The sequence below is a fragment of the Pristis pectinata genome, chromosome 9 (genome assembly GCF_009764475.1).
Source record: "Pristis pectinata isolate sPriPec2 chromosome 9, sPriPec2.1.pri, whole genome shotgun sequence".
Lineage (NCBI taxonomy): Eukaryota > Metazoa > Chordata > Chondrichthyes > Rhinopristiformes > Pristidae > Pristis > Pristis pectinata.
The window spans coordinates 139,153-154,914 of NC_067413.1; the positions used below are offsets into that span (position 1 = coordinate 139,153).

Consider the following 15,762-nt stretch of genomic DNA (forward strand, 5'->3'; position numbering starts at 1 on the left):
AGGTGCTGGGGAGTAGGTATAGAGGAGATGTCAGGGGTAAGTTTTTTACTCAGAGTGGTGAGTGTGTGGAATGGGCTGCCGGCAACGGTGGTGGAGGCGGAAACGATAAGGTCTTTTAAGAAACTTTTGGATAGGTACATGGAGCTGACAAAAATAGAGGGCTATAGGTAAGCTAAATAATTTCTAAGGTAGGGTCATGTTCAGCACATCTTTGTGGGCCAAAGGGCCTGAATTGTGCTGTAAGTTTTCTATGTTTTTAACAGATCCCTGAGGTACACCATTGGTCACCGACCTCAATGCAGAACATAACCCGTTAACAACCACTCTTTGCCTTCTGCGGGCCAGCCCATTCTGGATCCACATTGCAATGTCCCCTTGGATCCCATGCCTCCCTACTTTCTCAATAAGCCTTGCATGGGGTACCTTATCAAATGCCTTTCTGAAATCCATATACACTACATCTACTGCTCTCCCTTCATCAATGTGTTTAGTCACATCCTCAAAAAATTCAATCAGGCTCGTAAGGCAGGACCTGCCCTTGACAAAGCCATGCTGACTATTCCTAATCATATTATACCTCTCCAAATGTTCATAAATCCTGCCTCCCAGGATCTTCTCTATCAACTTACCAACCACTGAAGTAAGACTCACTTGCCTATAATTTCCTGGGCTAACTCTATTCCCTTTCTTGAATAAGGGAACAACATTCACAACCCTCCAATACTTCAGAACCTCTCCCATCTCCATTGATGATGCAAAGATCATCGTCAGGGGCTCCACAATCTCCTCCCTCACCTCCCACAGTAGCCTGGGGTACATCTCATCCGGTCCCGCTAACTTATCCAACTTGATGCTTTCCAGAAGTTTCAGCACCTCCTCCTTCTTAATATCCACATGCTGTTGCACTTGGTAGGGCCTATTCTTTTGCGTCTTATCCTCTTGCTCTTCACATACTTGTAGAATGCCTTGGGGTTTTCCTCAATCCTGCCCACCAAGGCCATCTCATATGACCTATCCTTCTGTTCCCATCATGGCATAAGAAGCAATCCAAAGATTACAACTTTTGAGGTCCTGTTTTGTTTTTAAACGGTACCTAGCTCCCTCGATTTATGTTGCAGGACCTCATACCCTCTCCTACCCAAGTCACTGGTACCTACATGTATCATGACCTCTGGTTTTTCACTCTCCCCTTTCAGAAAGGAAGGAGATTGGAGCAGAAGCCATTTTTTTTTTAAACAGAGAGTAGTGATGTCTGGAACTCACTTCCAGAGGACATGGTGGAGTCAGATACAATTAAGAGACACTTCAATAGGCACTGCATACAAGGATAGCGTGCTAATACAGGTAAATAGAATAGTGGTCATCATGGGCATGGTGGGCTGTGTAATTCTATGTCCATCCTATCTTTCATTGTGATCTCTCAGTCAACCTCAGCCAACTCCCAAGCTCATAACTTCATAATTTGTTTAAGATTCACATTTTGTGTGGACTACATCACTTTCAAACTTAGTGTAAAATTCTATTGTATTATGGTCACTCTCATTATGTTGCAGTTCTACAAGATGTTGGTGAGGCTGCAGTTGGAGCATTGTGTATACTTTGGTCACTCTGTTATAGGAAAGATGTCATTCAGCTAGAAGGAGTGCAAAGATATACAAGAATGTTGCCAGGACTCAAGGGCCTGAGTCAAAGGAGACTGAGGAGTAAACTTATAGAAGTGTATAAAATCATGAGACACAGATAGGTGAATGCACACACTCTTTTTCCCCAAGAAAGGGAACACTAAACTAGAGGGCATAGATCTGAGGAGCAACTTCATGCAGTGGGTGGTGGGTATATGGTATGAGCTGGCAGAGGAAGTGGTTGAGGCAGGTACAATAACAACTTTTAAAAGACATTTGGATAAGTACACGGATAGAAAAAGTTTGAAGGGATATGGGCCAAACACGGGCAAATGGGGCTTGCTTAGGTGGGCACCTTGGTTGGCATGGACGAGTTGGGCCAAAGGGGCTGCTGTATTATTCTACGACTCACCCCAAAGGTGAATAATTTACAGAGCTCTAGGGAAAATGGAAAGGAACACAACTGCAAGATAAGGGACTGGTCGGGAAAATTGAGAGGAATTTCTATGAGGGTAGTGAATCTCTGGAATTCTCTGCCTCCAAGGGTGATAGAGGCCAGATCATTCAATGTATTTACAGTGCAGATAGATAAATATTTGAAATATCAAGGAACTGAGGATTATGGGGAACTGGCACAGGAGAGGAGTTGAAGCCAGCATGGATCAGCCATAATCATATTGAATGCTGGGACAGGCTTGAAGGGCCAAGTGGCCTACTTCTCCCTTTTTTTGTGTTCTTGTGATGGGGGATCAGCACTAACTGGAGAGCTCTTTCACAGATCTGGCACAATTGGCTTCTCAGTATGACTGTGGGTGAGGACAGTTCTTAGACCAGTGTGTCCTTGGCTTAGAGACAGTCTGCCTTACCTCGACAGTCCAGGGGTTGGCAATAGATTCCTTCTGGTGCGCACAAACTGTGGACAGGAAGGAAAAGAAGATTTAAGATGCGTTCTGTTAGCCAATCAAATCTGGCCTGTCTCCCCCAAGCCCCTCAAATCCCAACCTGACAATCCCTACAGCAGCTCATCCTCACTCCATCCCCCACCCAGTGCATTGCATCTCCCCCTTCACTCCCTGCTTTCAACAACAACCCCCACTCCACCCATCTCACCACTACCATTCACCACACCCTCACCCCTTTGCCCACCCTACAAAATGCATGCAGTGAGCGTTATGACCTAGAACACATTGCCCGAAGTTGTGGTGAATGCAGATCCAATTGCAGGTTTCAGTGGGGGAGTGGATTAATAGTTAAATATTTGTGGAGAAAAAGCAGAAGATTGGGACTGGCTAGATTACTCTGCACAAATCTGTCATGGACTTGAGTGGCCAATGACCTTCTTCTATGCCAATAATTGTCCAATGATTTTACATCATAGAGTTTGCCAGAGGAAAAGAAGAAAAAAAAGAAAAAAAAACACAAGTTAAACCAATATCACAGACAGAGAACTGATTCAGACCAAGAAATTGAGTAACCTAAAGTTATAGAATTCAATATAACTTGTCTTAGTAAGGTGACCTTGCACCTTACTCTCCACCTGCACTGCACTTTCTCTGTAACTGTAACACTTATTCTGCATTCTGTTATTGTTTTCCCTTGTACTACCTCAATGCACCGTGTAATGAATTGATCTACACGGATGGTATACAAGTTTTTCACTGCACCTTGGTACGTGACAATAATAAAACAACTAAAATTTTAAATTTAAAAATAATCCAATATCGAGTCTAAAAGGCTGCAACTTGCCCGGATGGAAGATGAGGTCCTGTTCCTCCAGCCTGCATTGGGCCTCACTGTGACAGGACAGGACAGGAGGTCGCAGACCGATAGGTCATAGTGGGAGTGGGATGAGGAATTAAAGTGGCAGGGAGTGGAAAGCTCAGGGTTGCCCCTGCAGACTGAATTAGTTTCTCCAATGTAGAGGAGACCACCTTGTGAACACCGAATGCAGAACTCTAGACTGAAAGGAGTGCAAGTGAATCACTGCTTCACCTTGAGAGATAGTTTTGAGTCCCTGGATGGTGGGAAGGGGAGAGGCGAAAGGACGGGTGCTGCACCACCTCTGAGTGCATGGACTTAGATACAGCAGAATTTATTAACTGCAGCCAAGAGAGCTTTTGAGTCAATATGTAGATAGTCCTGCCAGAGATGGGACTTTACTTGATGCCTTAGGAAATGAAACTGGGCAGATGAAGGTAATGTTGGTGGGATCACCATGGGAACAGTGACCATGATTCTGTAAGTTTCAAGGTAGCTACGGAAAGTGATAAGGATAGTGCTCATGTTAGGTCCTAAATTGGGGGAAGGCTGATTTCAATAGTGTAAAGAGGACTTGGTGAAAGATGCTTGTGGGTAAAATGATAGCTGGGAAGTGGGAGACTTTTAAAACAGAGTTAGTAAGAGTTCAGGGTTCTAGTGAGGTGAAAGGCAATGATGGCAGGTTTAGGGAACAACACACACAAAATGTTGGAGGAACACAGCAGGTCGGGCAGCACTATGGAGGGAAATGAACAGTCGATGTTTCGAGCCGAGACCCTCCATCAGGACATCCAAGGTTTAGGGAACCTTGGATGACAAAATATATTGAGGGCTTGATAAGGAAAATAAAAGTGTATGATGCACAGGCAACTGGGATCAGGTGAGTCTCCTGAGGAATATAGAGTAGTTGGAGAGAACCTAACGAAGGAATGTGGAGGCATTCTGTAAGTATGTCAGGAGCAAGAGGGTTGACAGGAAAAGATGGGTCCCCTTTAGAACAAAAGGGGTAATCAATGTGTAGAGGCAGAGTGTAAAGCTCTAAATATATACTTCTCATCTGTATTCACCAAGGAGAAGGCAGATAGTGAGTTCAGAAGGGAAGGGAGTGAGGTGAATTAATAGTCTGGAGCATGTCAGTTTTAAGAAAGTGGAGATGTTTCTTATCTTGGAATGGATAAGGATGGGCAAATCACCAGGGCCAGATGAAATCTATCCAAAGGATGCTATGTGAAGCAAAGGAGGGGATTTCTGGGGCTCTGATGGAGATTTTTGCATCTTTGTTCACCACAGGCAAGGTGCCAGAAGACTGGAGGATAGCTAACGTTGTTTCTTTACTTAAAGGCAGCAGGGATTATCCAGGTAACTAGAGCTCAGTGAGACTCACGTCATTGCTGGGGAAATAATTGGAAAAGTTGCAAAAAGAGCAAAAAATAATCTGCTGGAAGAAATCAGCAAGTCAATCTGTCATCAATATCTCTCATTCAGGTTCAGCAGAATTAAAGCTTTTGGCATCATTCTTCAGGTAAAGGCTTGTACCTTGTGAATTACCTACCATTGCTTGCATTCACCGACAAACCAAGTCTCTCCAAACTGCATTTCCTGTTCATCGTGTAAACACAACACTGGGCACTGGCCTTGGTCACAGAGTTTGGTTTGTACTTGATCCTGATCACATTTTCTGTCAAGGGATTCTGATGTTGATGATCTACAAAAAACAAAATGTTTCAAGGAAGAGCTGCTCAGAATACAACAAATTATCATCAAATTCATTCTTAACACCAATCCTCCTGTGCCTCCCTCCCTGCAGCATAGCTCCATCTTCCTCTCCCTGCCTTCTGCAATCCTTCACACCACACTCAAATTGTCTCCTTACCCTGTATCATGTGAAAATTAAATGTGGAGAATTGGAGCAGTTAGGAATCATCCCCTCCAAATAATTGGATAAAAGGGCAGTGAAGAACATCTCAGATGTGAATCCAGAAGAACAAGAAGGGGGAGGGGATGGAATAGTGGAAGATGGGGAGAGTGGGAATGAAGGTGAGAACAACAGACCACAGGGCCTTTCCTTTTACTAACATTCTGTCCTGGGGTTTCAACCCTTTCTCAACCATTTCTCCTCTCTCCTCTCCTTCCATCATTCTGTTCAATTCTGCACAATGTTGCTTACTTTCATGTGCAGCCTGGTTTTGTGAGTGGAAGCCTACAACAAGTGGTGTACCACAGGGATCAGTGCCAGGATCCTTACTGTTCACTGTATACATTAACAGTTTGACTGTGAATGTAGGACATATGATCAGTAAGTTTGCAGATGACACTAACATTGAAGAACATTAAGGTGGATCATTCTCCAGGGCCTGATGGGATCCATTCCAGGTTATTGAGAGAAGCAAGACAGAAAACTGATGGAGCCTTAAAAGATATCTTTCAAGGCCCCAGCAAGCAATGTCCCAGAGGACTTGAGAATAGCTAATATTGTTTCTTTATTTTAGAATAGCAATTTTAGAACAGAAAGGACAGACCAAGAAATTATAGGCTGGTGACCCTTGCATGAGTGGTAGGAACATTACTGGGGTAGATTTTTAGGTAAGATTTACTCCCATGGACTTGGATAGTCAGCTTGCTGACCAGCAAAAGTCAGAGAGTGGGGATAAAGGGGTTCTTTTCAGGATGGCTGCTGGGGACTGGTGGAGTTCCGCAGGGTTAGTGTTGGGACCACAACGTTTCACTTTATACATGAATGATCTGGATGAAGGAACTGGTGGCATTGTGGCCAAGTTTGCAGACAACACCAAGATAGGTGGAGGAACAGGTAGTGTCCCAGAGGCAAAGATTTTGCGGAATAACTCGGTCAGGCTAGGAGAGTGGGCAAAGAAGTGGCAGATGGAATACAGTGTAGGGAGGTGTGGGGTTATACACTTTGGTAGGAAGAATAAAGGTGTAGGCTATTTTCTAAATGGGAGAAAATTCAGAAATCGGAGGTCCAAAGGGATTTGGGAGACCTAGTTCAGGATTCCCTAAAGGTTAACTTGCAGGCTGAGTCAGTAGTAGGGAAGGCAAATGCAATGTGAGCATTCGTTTCAAGAAGTAGAATATAAAAGCTACTGCTGAGGCTTCACAACACGTTGGTCAGACTGCATATGGAATACTGTGAGGAATTCTGTACCTAAGGATGAGCTGGCCCTGGAGAGGGTCCAGAGGAGGTTCACAAGAACAATCCCAGGAATGAAAGGCTAACCACATGAGGAGCGTTTGATGTCTCTGGGCCTGTACTGTATGGAGTTCAGAAGGATGAGTGGGGGGGGGGGGGGGGGGGTGAGATCTCATTGAAACCTACCAGATACTGAAAAGCCTGGATACAGTGGATGTGGAGAGGATGTTTCCAGTAGTGGGAGAGTCTAGGATCTGAGGGCAAAAGCCTCAGAATAAAGGGACACCCCTTTAGAACTGAAATGAGGAGGAATTTCTTCAGCCAGAGGGTGGTGAATCTGTGGAATTCATTGACACAGAGGACTGTGAAGGCCAAGTCACTGGGTGTACTTAAAGCAGAGGTTGATAGGTGCTTGATTGGTAAAAGGGTTAAGGGTTACAGGGAGAAGGTGAGAGAATAGGATAGAGAAAGATCAGCTGTGATTGAATGGCCAAGCAGACTCAATGGGCCAAATGGCCTAATTCTGCTGCTATATCTTATGGTCTTATGGTTTTGTGTGGGGCAGGTCATGTCTTACAAACGATTGAGTTTTTTGAGAAGTGACAAAGATAATTAATGAAGCTAGGCCAGTGGCTATTATTTACATGGACTACAGTAAAACATTTGACAAGGTCACTCATGGTTGGCTGATACAGAAGATTAAAGCACGTGAGATCCACGATGACTTGGTAGTTTGGATTCAAAACTGCTTTGCCATTGAAGAGAGAAGATAGTGGTGGAGTGGTGTTACCCTTACTGGAGGTCTCTGACAAATGGTGTTCCACAAGTATCAGTGCTGGGACCTATAAATGATTTGAATGAAAACAGCAACACAAGTAGACAGGGTAGTAAAGAAGGCATATAGCATGCTTGCCTTCATCAGTCAGGCCAGAGTATAAATGTTTGGAAGACATGTTGCAGCTCTATATAACTTTGGTTAGGCCACATTTGGAGTATTGTGTGGCGTTCTGGTACCCGCATTACAGGAAGGACGTGGAGGCTTTGGATAGGACGCAGAAGAGGTTCACGTGATGTTGCCTGGATTATACAGTATTAGCTATAAGGAGAGGTTGAACAAACTTGGATTATTTTCTCTGGAGCATCGGAGGCCGAGGGACGACCTGATGGAAGAATATAAAAGTAGAGTCTTTTACCCAGGGTATAAAATATGAAATACCAGAGGGCATAGTTTAAAGAAGACTTACAAGTTTTGTTTATACAGAGATTAGTAGGTGCCTCAAAAGCACTTCCAGAGGAGGTGGTGGAAGCAGAAACCACTGTAACATACAAGATGCAGTTATACGGGTATATGAACAGGAAGGGGTGGGAGAGATATAGACCATGTGCAGGCAGATGGGATTAGCTTACATGAGCATCATGGTTGACATGGACATCATGGGCTGAAGGACCTGTTCTCGTGCTCTATTGTTCTACATTTTATGTTCTAACTGCACTTGCAGTATTATGTACAGTTATGCACAGTTACAGAAAAGATGCGGTAGCAATGGAGAGTGCAGATTTACCAGGATGTTGCCTGGAATGGAGGGCTGCAGTTATAAGGAGCGATTGGATCGGCCGGGATTGTTCTCACTGGGATGTAGGAAGGTGAGGGTGAGCATATAAAGGTTTATAAAATTCTGAGGAGCATAGACAGGGTAGATAGTCAAAATCATTTTCGTGGGGTGGTAAACTCTATGAAATGAGAGGGCACAGTTCTCAGGTGAGAAGGGAGCAATTTCTGAGAGTCAGGTTTTTCACAGAGAAAGTGGTGGTGATATGGAGAAAGCAGCCAGAGGAGGTGGTAGAGGGAGACACAATAACGATGTTTAAAAGGCATTTGGACAGGTACGTGGATAGGAAATGAGTAGAGGGAAATGGCCTAATGTAGGCAAATCCACAGATGCCGTTTGACCCGCTGAGTTCGTTCAGCATTCTGTTTTATGTTCCACCATAGATGGCCCTTGGTTGGCAATGTGGCGGACTGAACGTTGTGCTTCTGTGCTGATTGGCTCTGAGGGTCACAGCATGGTGGGTACGAGGGCAAGATCCACTGTCCCTTCTCCCCACATACTTACACTTCCATCAAATGGTGGATGCCACCTTACCAACTTTCTGGGAGAGAACTTCCGCCCTCCTATCCCAGCCACGCCTCCCACCTTTCATGAACAGTTGATTCCTGGGATGTCTCACCTGAAGCGAGATCGAATGCCAGTCCCACAGCTGATGCTGCAGGATGACCAAGTTGACCATTGACTCCAAGCACAGTCTGAGGTCCGGCAGCTGTTGTTGGAGCAGGTAATCAGTCCGTCAGTACAAGTGCAGTTGTTGCAGTCTATCTGCTGCATGCTCCCTGGTGCCCAGGTTTTACCAAACGAGTCAGTGCATTGGCACTGCCAGGGAGCCACACAAACACCATCCTGTTCAAGGGATCCTGTAAACATTAAGCCTTGTGTAATGAGTCAGGGTCAATTAGGAATCTCAAGGGAAAGGATAATTTATAGTGTCATAGAGCTATACATCATGGAAACAGGTGCTTCAACCCAATTGGTCCATGCCAACCAAGATGCCCCATTTACCAGCATTTGACCCATAACCTTCTAAACCTTTACAAACCAACTGTCTTTTAAAAGTTGTTATTGTACCTGCCTCAACCTCTTCCTTTGGGAGCTCATTCCACATAGATACCACCTTTTGTGTAAAAATGTTGCCCCACAAGCTTGTATTAAATCTTTCCCCTCTCACCTTAAACCTACACCCTGTAGTTCTCGATTCCCCAACCCTATCTATGCCCCTCATGATTTTATACACCTCTATAAGATCACCTCTCAGTCCTTTATGCTCTAAGGAATAAAGTCCTAGCCTGTCCAACCTCTCTCTAGAGGTCAGTCCCTCAAGTCCTAGCAACATCCTTGTAAATCTTTTCTGCACTCTTTGCAGGTTAATAACATATTTACTATAGCAGGGTGACCAAAACTGAACACAATACTCCACGTATAGCCTCATCAGCATCCTGTACAACTGCACCATGACCTCCCAACTTTATACTCAATGCCCTGACATATGAAGGCCAGCGTGCCAAAAGCCTTCTTCACCACCCTGTCTACCTGTGACTACACTTTCAGTCAACCATGTACTTGTATTTCAAGGGCCCTCTGTTCTACAACACTCCGCAGGGCCCTGCCATTACTGTGAAAGTCCTACCTGGATATGATTTTCCAAAATGCGACACCTCACACTTATCTGAATTAAATTCCATTTGCCATTCCTCAGCCCACTTACTCAGCTGATCAAGATCCCCCTGTAACTTTTGATAACCTCCCTCATTGTCCACTATACCACCTACTTTAGTGTCATCTGCAAACTTAATAACCATGCCTTGTACATTCTTAACCAAATCGTTGATATCGATCACAAACAACAATGGGCCCAGCACCGACCCCTGAGGCACACCACTCACAAGCCTCCAGTCCAAGAAACAACCTTCCACCATCACCCTCTGCTTTCTACCATCAAGCCAGTTATGTATCCAATTAGCCAACTCTCCCTGGATTCCATGAGATCTAACCTTCCAGAGCAGCCTACCATGTGGAACTTTATCAAAGGCCTTATTGAAGTCCATATAAATCATGGCCACTGCCCTGCCCTCATCGACTTTCTCGGCCACTTCATCAAAAACCTCAATAAAGTTTGTAAGATCTCCTGCACACAAAGCCATGCTGACTACCCCTAATTAATCCCTGTCTTTCTAGATGTACGTCTATCCCTCAGAATCCTCTCCAGTAACTTACCTATCACACATGTTAGATTTAATGGCCTATAGTTCCCAGGTTTTTCTTTGCCACCCTTCTTAAATAAAGGCACACCATTCACTACCCTCCAGTCTGCTGGCACCTCACCCATGGCTAACGATGATGCAAATATCTCAGCCAGGGCTCCCGCAATTTCTTCTCTAGCTTCCCATAGTGGAGGAAGCACTTTTAGACTGAAAGTGAATGCCATTTTTACAGTGGTAAGAAATTTTCCAATCTGTAGGAATAAGTTATGCTGAACCTTTTTGAAGCCAAGTTGTCAAAACTAGAGTACTGCTTTGTGTTCTGGTCACCACACATCAGAAAGAATGTGATGGCCTTGAGAGGGCGCAGAGGAGATCCAAGGATGAAGAATTTCAGCTGCAAGGTTAGATTATAAATGCTGAGATTGTTCACCTCAGAGCAAGGGGTTTAAGGGAAGATCTGAGAGCAGACAACAAAATTATGAGGGCTAGATATGGAAAAGCTGTTCCCAGAGGTTGATGATACACAGAACAGGAGTGGCACAGTGATGCTGCAGGTAGCTCTGCTGTTTCATAACTCCAGCAACGTGGGTTCCATCCTGATTATGTGGAGTTTGCAGAGTTTTCCCTATCACATTATGGGTGCTTGGGTTCCCTCTCACATCCCAAAAACCTGCCGGTAGAAAAGGTTAATTGGCCACTGTAAATTCCCCAAGTGTAGTTGGTGGTAAGAAAATCAAGGGAGTTGATGGACATGTGACAGATAATGGGTTATTGAGAAATAAATTGGGGAATGGGGTTTATGGGATCACTCAGAACTGGCACAGCCTCAATGGGCCAAATAGCCTCTTTCTGTGCCATAATAACTTTGGTTCTTTGGCAGAGAAATCATTCAACATCTCTGCTATTTTTTTTATTTTGGTTACAATTTTGTCATAGAATCATACAGCACGGAAACAAGCTCTTTAAATTCTCTCATTTTTGATCTCCTATTTTCCGTTTGGATTCTCTCCCAGTCACTATAACCTCCACTAATTTTTGCCTCTTTGTACATTTGTGTTTATAGACTGCTCCTTTTCACATTGCTCGTTAGCCATCCGTGAATGCTCTGTAGTACCAGAAGATTGGAAGGTGGCAAATGTTATTCCTTTGTTCAAGAATAGGGATAACCTAGGAATTATAGACCAGTGGGTCTTACTTCAGTGGTGGGCAAATTATTGGAAAAGATTCTTAGGGACAGGATTTATGAGCATTTGGAGAAGCACAGTCTGATTAGGGACAGACAGCAAGGATTTGTGAGGGGCAGGTCGTGCCTCACAAACCCGATTGAATTCTTTGAGGATGTGACAAAACACATTGATGAAGGTAGAGCAGTGGATGTGGCGCATATGACTTTAGTAAGGCATTTGATAAGGTTCCCCATGAAAGGCTCATTCAGAAGGTCAGGAGGCATGGGATCCAGGGAAACTTGGCTGTGTGGATTCAGAATCGGCGCGCCCATCGAAGGCAGAGGGTGGTTGTAGATGGAGTGTATTCTGCCTGGAGGTCGGTGACCAGCAGTGCACCACAGGAATCTGTTCTGGGACCCTTGCTTCTTTGTGATTTTTTTAATCAATGACATTGGACTGGATGTGGGAAGGGTGGTTAGTAAGTTTCCGATGACATGAAAGTTGCTGGTGTTGTGGATAGGTAGTAGAAGGTTGTTGGAGTTACAATAGAACATTGAATAGGATGCAAAGCTGGGCTGAGAAGTGGCAGATGGAGTTCAATCTGGAAGAAAGTGTGAAGTGATCACCTTGGAAGGTCGAATTTGAAGGCAGAATACAGGGTTAATGGCAGGATCTTAGCAGTGTGCAGAACAGTGGGATCTTGGGGTCCAAGTCCAAGATCCCTCAAGTTGTCACACAAGTTGATAGAGTTGTTAGAAGCAAATGGCGTGTTGGCCTTCATTATTCGGGTATGGAGCTCAAGAGCCACAATGGTAATGTTGCAGCGCTATAAAACACCTGGTTAGAACACACTTAGAATTGGTGTTCAGTTCTGGCCGCCTCACTATAGGAGGATGTGGAATTTTGGAGAGGGTTTCAGAGGAGATTTACCAGGATGCTACCTGGACTGGAGAGCATGTCTTATGAGCACAGGTTGAGCAAGCTAGGGCTTTTCTCTTTGGAGCAAAGGAGGATGAGAGGTGACCTGATAGAGGTGTACCAGATGATAAGAGGCATAGATTGAGTGGACAGCCAGAGACTTTCCCAGGGTGGAAATGGCTAACACCAGGGGGCATAATTTGAAGGTGATTGAAGGAAGGTACATGGGGTGATGTCAGAGGCAAGTTCTTTTTTACACGCAGAGAGTGGTGCGTGCGTGGAACACAATGCCAGGGGTGCTGGTAGAGGCAGATAGATTAGGGACACTTAAGAGATTCTTAAATAGCCACATGGATGATAGAAAAATGAAGGGGTGTTTGAATGGATAGATTAGGTTGGTAAAAAGGTCGGCACAACATCATGGGCCAAAGGGCTTGTATTGTGCTGTAATGTTCCATGTTTTATGTGGACAGGGTACTAAACAAGTACATCACATTGTTCTTCACCAAGGAGAAGGAAACGGAGGATAGTGAGATCAGAGTGGGGTATGCTAATAATCCAGGGCATGGTGAGATTGAGAAGGACATAGTGTCGGGTCTACTGAAGAACATTAAGGTGGTTAAGTCTCCAGATCCTGATGGATCTAACATAGAATATAGATCAGCACTGCACTGGATGAGCGATTTGGCACATGATGTTGTGCCAACCTTGATGCCATTTATAGTAAATGTCCTTTCTTGTGTATTATTCCATATCCCTCCATTCCCTTCATATTCACTGTGTCTATCTAAAAGCCTCAAACTCCACCAAACTGCCTGCTTCCACTACTACCCTGGTGACCCATTCCAGACTTCTGCCATTCTCGTGTAAAAAAACCTGCCCTCATGTCACCTTTAAACTCCCCCCCCCCCCCCCCAAATCTTAAAAGCATGCCCTCTGGTGTTTGACAGTCCTATCCTGGGGAAAAGATTCTGACTGTCTACCGTATCTATGCCTCTCATAATTTTAAAAACCTCTATCAGGTCCCCCTCAGCTTCCGATGCTCCGGGAGAACAACCCAAGTTGTCCAACTTTTCCATATACCCTCTGCACTCTATTCCACAGTCTCCACATCCTTCCTGTAATGGGGGTGACCAGAACTCCATATAATGTACTTAAGTGCGGGATCTATCCCTGGTTATTGAGAGAAGCAAGAGAGGAAATTGCTGGGACCTTAACAAAGATATCTGTGTCCTCTCTAGCCTCAGCAAGGTCCCAGAGGATTGGAGAGTAGCCATTGTTGGTTCCTTTGTTACGAAGGACAATAGGGAAATCCAGGAAATCATAGGCAGGTAAATCTCACATCAGTGATAGCAAAACTATTGGAGAGGATTCTTAGGGATAGAATTTACTTACATTTGGAAAAACATGAGCTGATTAGTGATAGTCATCATGACTTTGTGCAGGACAGGTCATGCTTTAGAAACGTGATTGAGTTTTGTTTTGAGCTGATGACAAAGATGATTCATGAGACTAGGGCAGTGGATGTTGTCTACATGAATTTGTAAGGCATTTGACAAGGTCTCTCATGGTAGGCTCATCCAAAAGACTAAGGTGCATGGGATCCACTGTAACTTTGGTAGAACGGGGTTGGTGGGGGGGGTAAGTGGGGAAAGGGGGAGGGAATGGGTGGGGAGGGATGTGTGTTTTAGGATGGGGGCTGGTGTAGCAAGTTGTGAAACGTTTTACATACCATTTGGACATCGACAGCCTGGTTCACACACTCCACTGTTGGAACAGACTATTCCACTCTGGAAATCGATGCAGGCTCGGGGACATCGGTTGGCACAATCGACATACTCCAGGCCAGTGGGGCAGCCATCGGCACCTGGAGAAGGTATGGGAAAGCAGGACAAAAGTTTTCATCACATTCTAAATGCAACCATTGTCTCTCTAAATATTTTATCACTTCCAAACTCCCCCACCTGGAAATAACCAGAACCAATTGGCACTTTCCAAACCCAACTGTCCCTTCCCCAACTTAACTGTCACCTCCTCATCCCAACCGTCCCTTCCCCACCCCTTCCCTGCCCCAACCATCCCTATCCTGAACAACACTTCCCAGACATTAACATCATCTCCCAACCCCCTTAGATTTCAATCCCAAACATCATCTCCCAAAATTAATTCTCACTAAAATCAGATATACCAATACCTATTACTCAACTCACAACTGACACTTCTCAATGTTATCAATTAATTTTCCCTCATGCCCCACTCTGAATACACAGAAGTCAGTCCAATCTGCCAAATCAAAACCCTCAATTGACAAACAACAACCATGGAGTTCACACCTTTGTTTGCACCGCAGGGTTGGACGTTACACAATGTCACTTCAATCGCTCTCCAGTGCAGGTCTTGCCTCCATTCTTTGGAGGTGGTTCAGTACAGGACCGTATCCGGAGAGACTTTCCTCCTCCACAAGCCCGGTCACACGTTGACCACGGACTCCAACTGGACCAGCCACCATTCACTAATAAACCAAGAGAAAGAGCAGTTATTGACCATCGGTGATCCATGTTAGTGTCCATCTTGTTTCACACCACTGGCATCATGGAGTCTCTTGCTCTGCACTGATCACTGTTGACCACCTCTCCCTACTATTCCCATAGTAACCAAGGATGGTCAATCTGTCCAGACATTTTCCCCACTATCTTCAATATTTCAATGAGATGGACTATGACTTCACGATCTACCTTGTCGTGACCTTACACCTTATTGCACTGCACTTTCTCTGTAGCTGTGACACTTTACTCTGTACTGTTATTGTTTTTACCTGTATTACATCAATGGATTCTGTACTAACTCAATGAAACTGCACTGTGTAATGAATTGACCTGTATGTTCAGTATGCAAGACAAGTTTTTCACTGTACCTTGGTACAAGTGACAATAATAAACCAACACCAATACTAATTTACCTGTTCATTCAGCTCCTGTTAGAGTTACCTCAGGTTTCCATCTCGGTATGCTTGGCATCTTTTGACCTTTATTCAATACCATGGGCAGAGTAGAGTGTTATGTTCAGTAACTGCCATTAACTGCCCATTATTTCAGGTAAATAGAAAAAGATCAAAGAAAGGTTGGGGGCATGTGAAATAGAATGTGTTGCAGGACTACAGGGGTATAAGACGAGACAGAATGGGACTGATGGAACAGCTCTGTTGCGAGCTGGCACAGACCCAATGGACCAGATAGTCTCTTTCTATGTAGAACCATAGAACACTACAGCACAGAAAACATGCCATTCAGCCCTTCTAGTCTGTGCCAAAACTTTATTCCGCTAGTCCCATTTACC

The 15,762-nt window shown here is 44.5% G+C and overlaps 1 protein-coding gene across 1 annotated transcript in view; it reads right to left on the minus strand.

The window, feature by feature from the left end:
- The window catches only part of sspo (SCO-spondin), a 358,698-nt gene that overhangs the window by 126,301 nt on the left and 216,635 nt on the right, over positions 1-15,762 (minus strand). Inside the window, 6 exon segments of the mRNA XM_052023421.1 lie at positions 2,489-2,535; positions 4,933-5,085; positions 8,758-8,998; positions 14,159-14,293; positions 14,772-14,804; positions 14,807-14,938. Of these exon segments, the coding sequence (XP_051879381.1) occupies positions 2,489-2,535; positions 4,933-5,085; positions 8,758-8,998; positions 14,159-14,293; positions 14,772-14,804; positions 14,807-14,938 (741 nt within the window).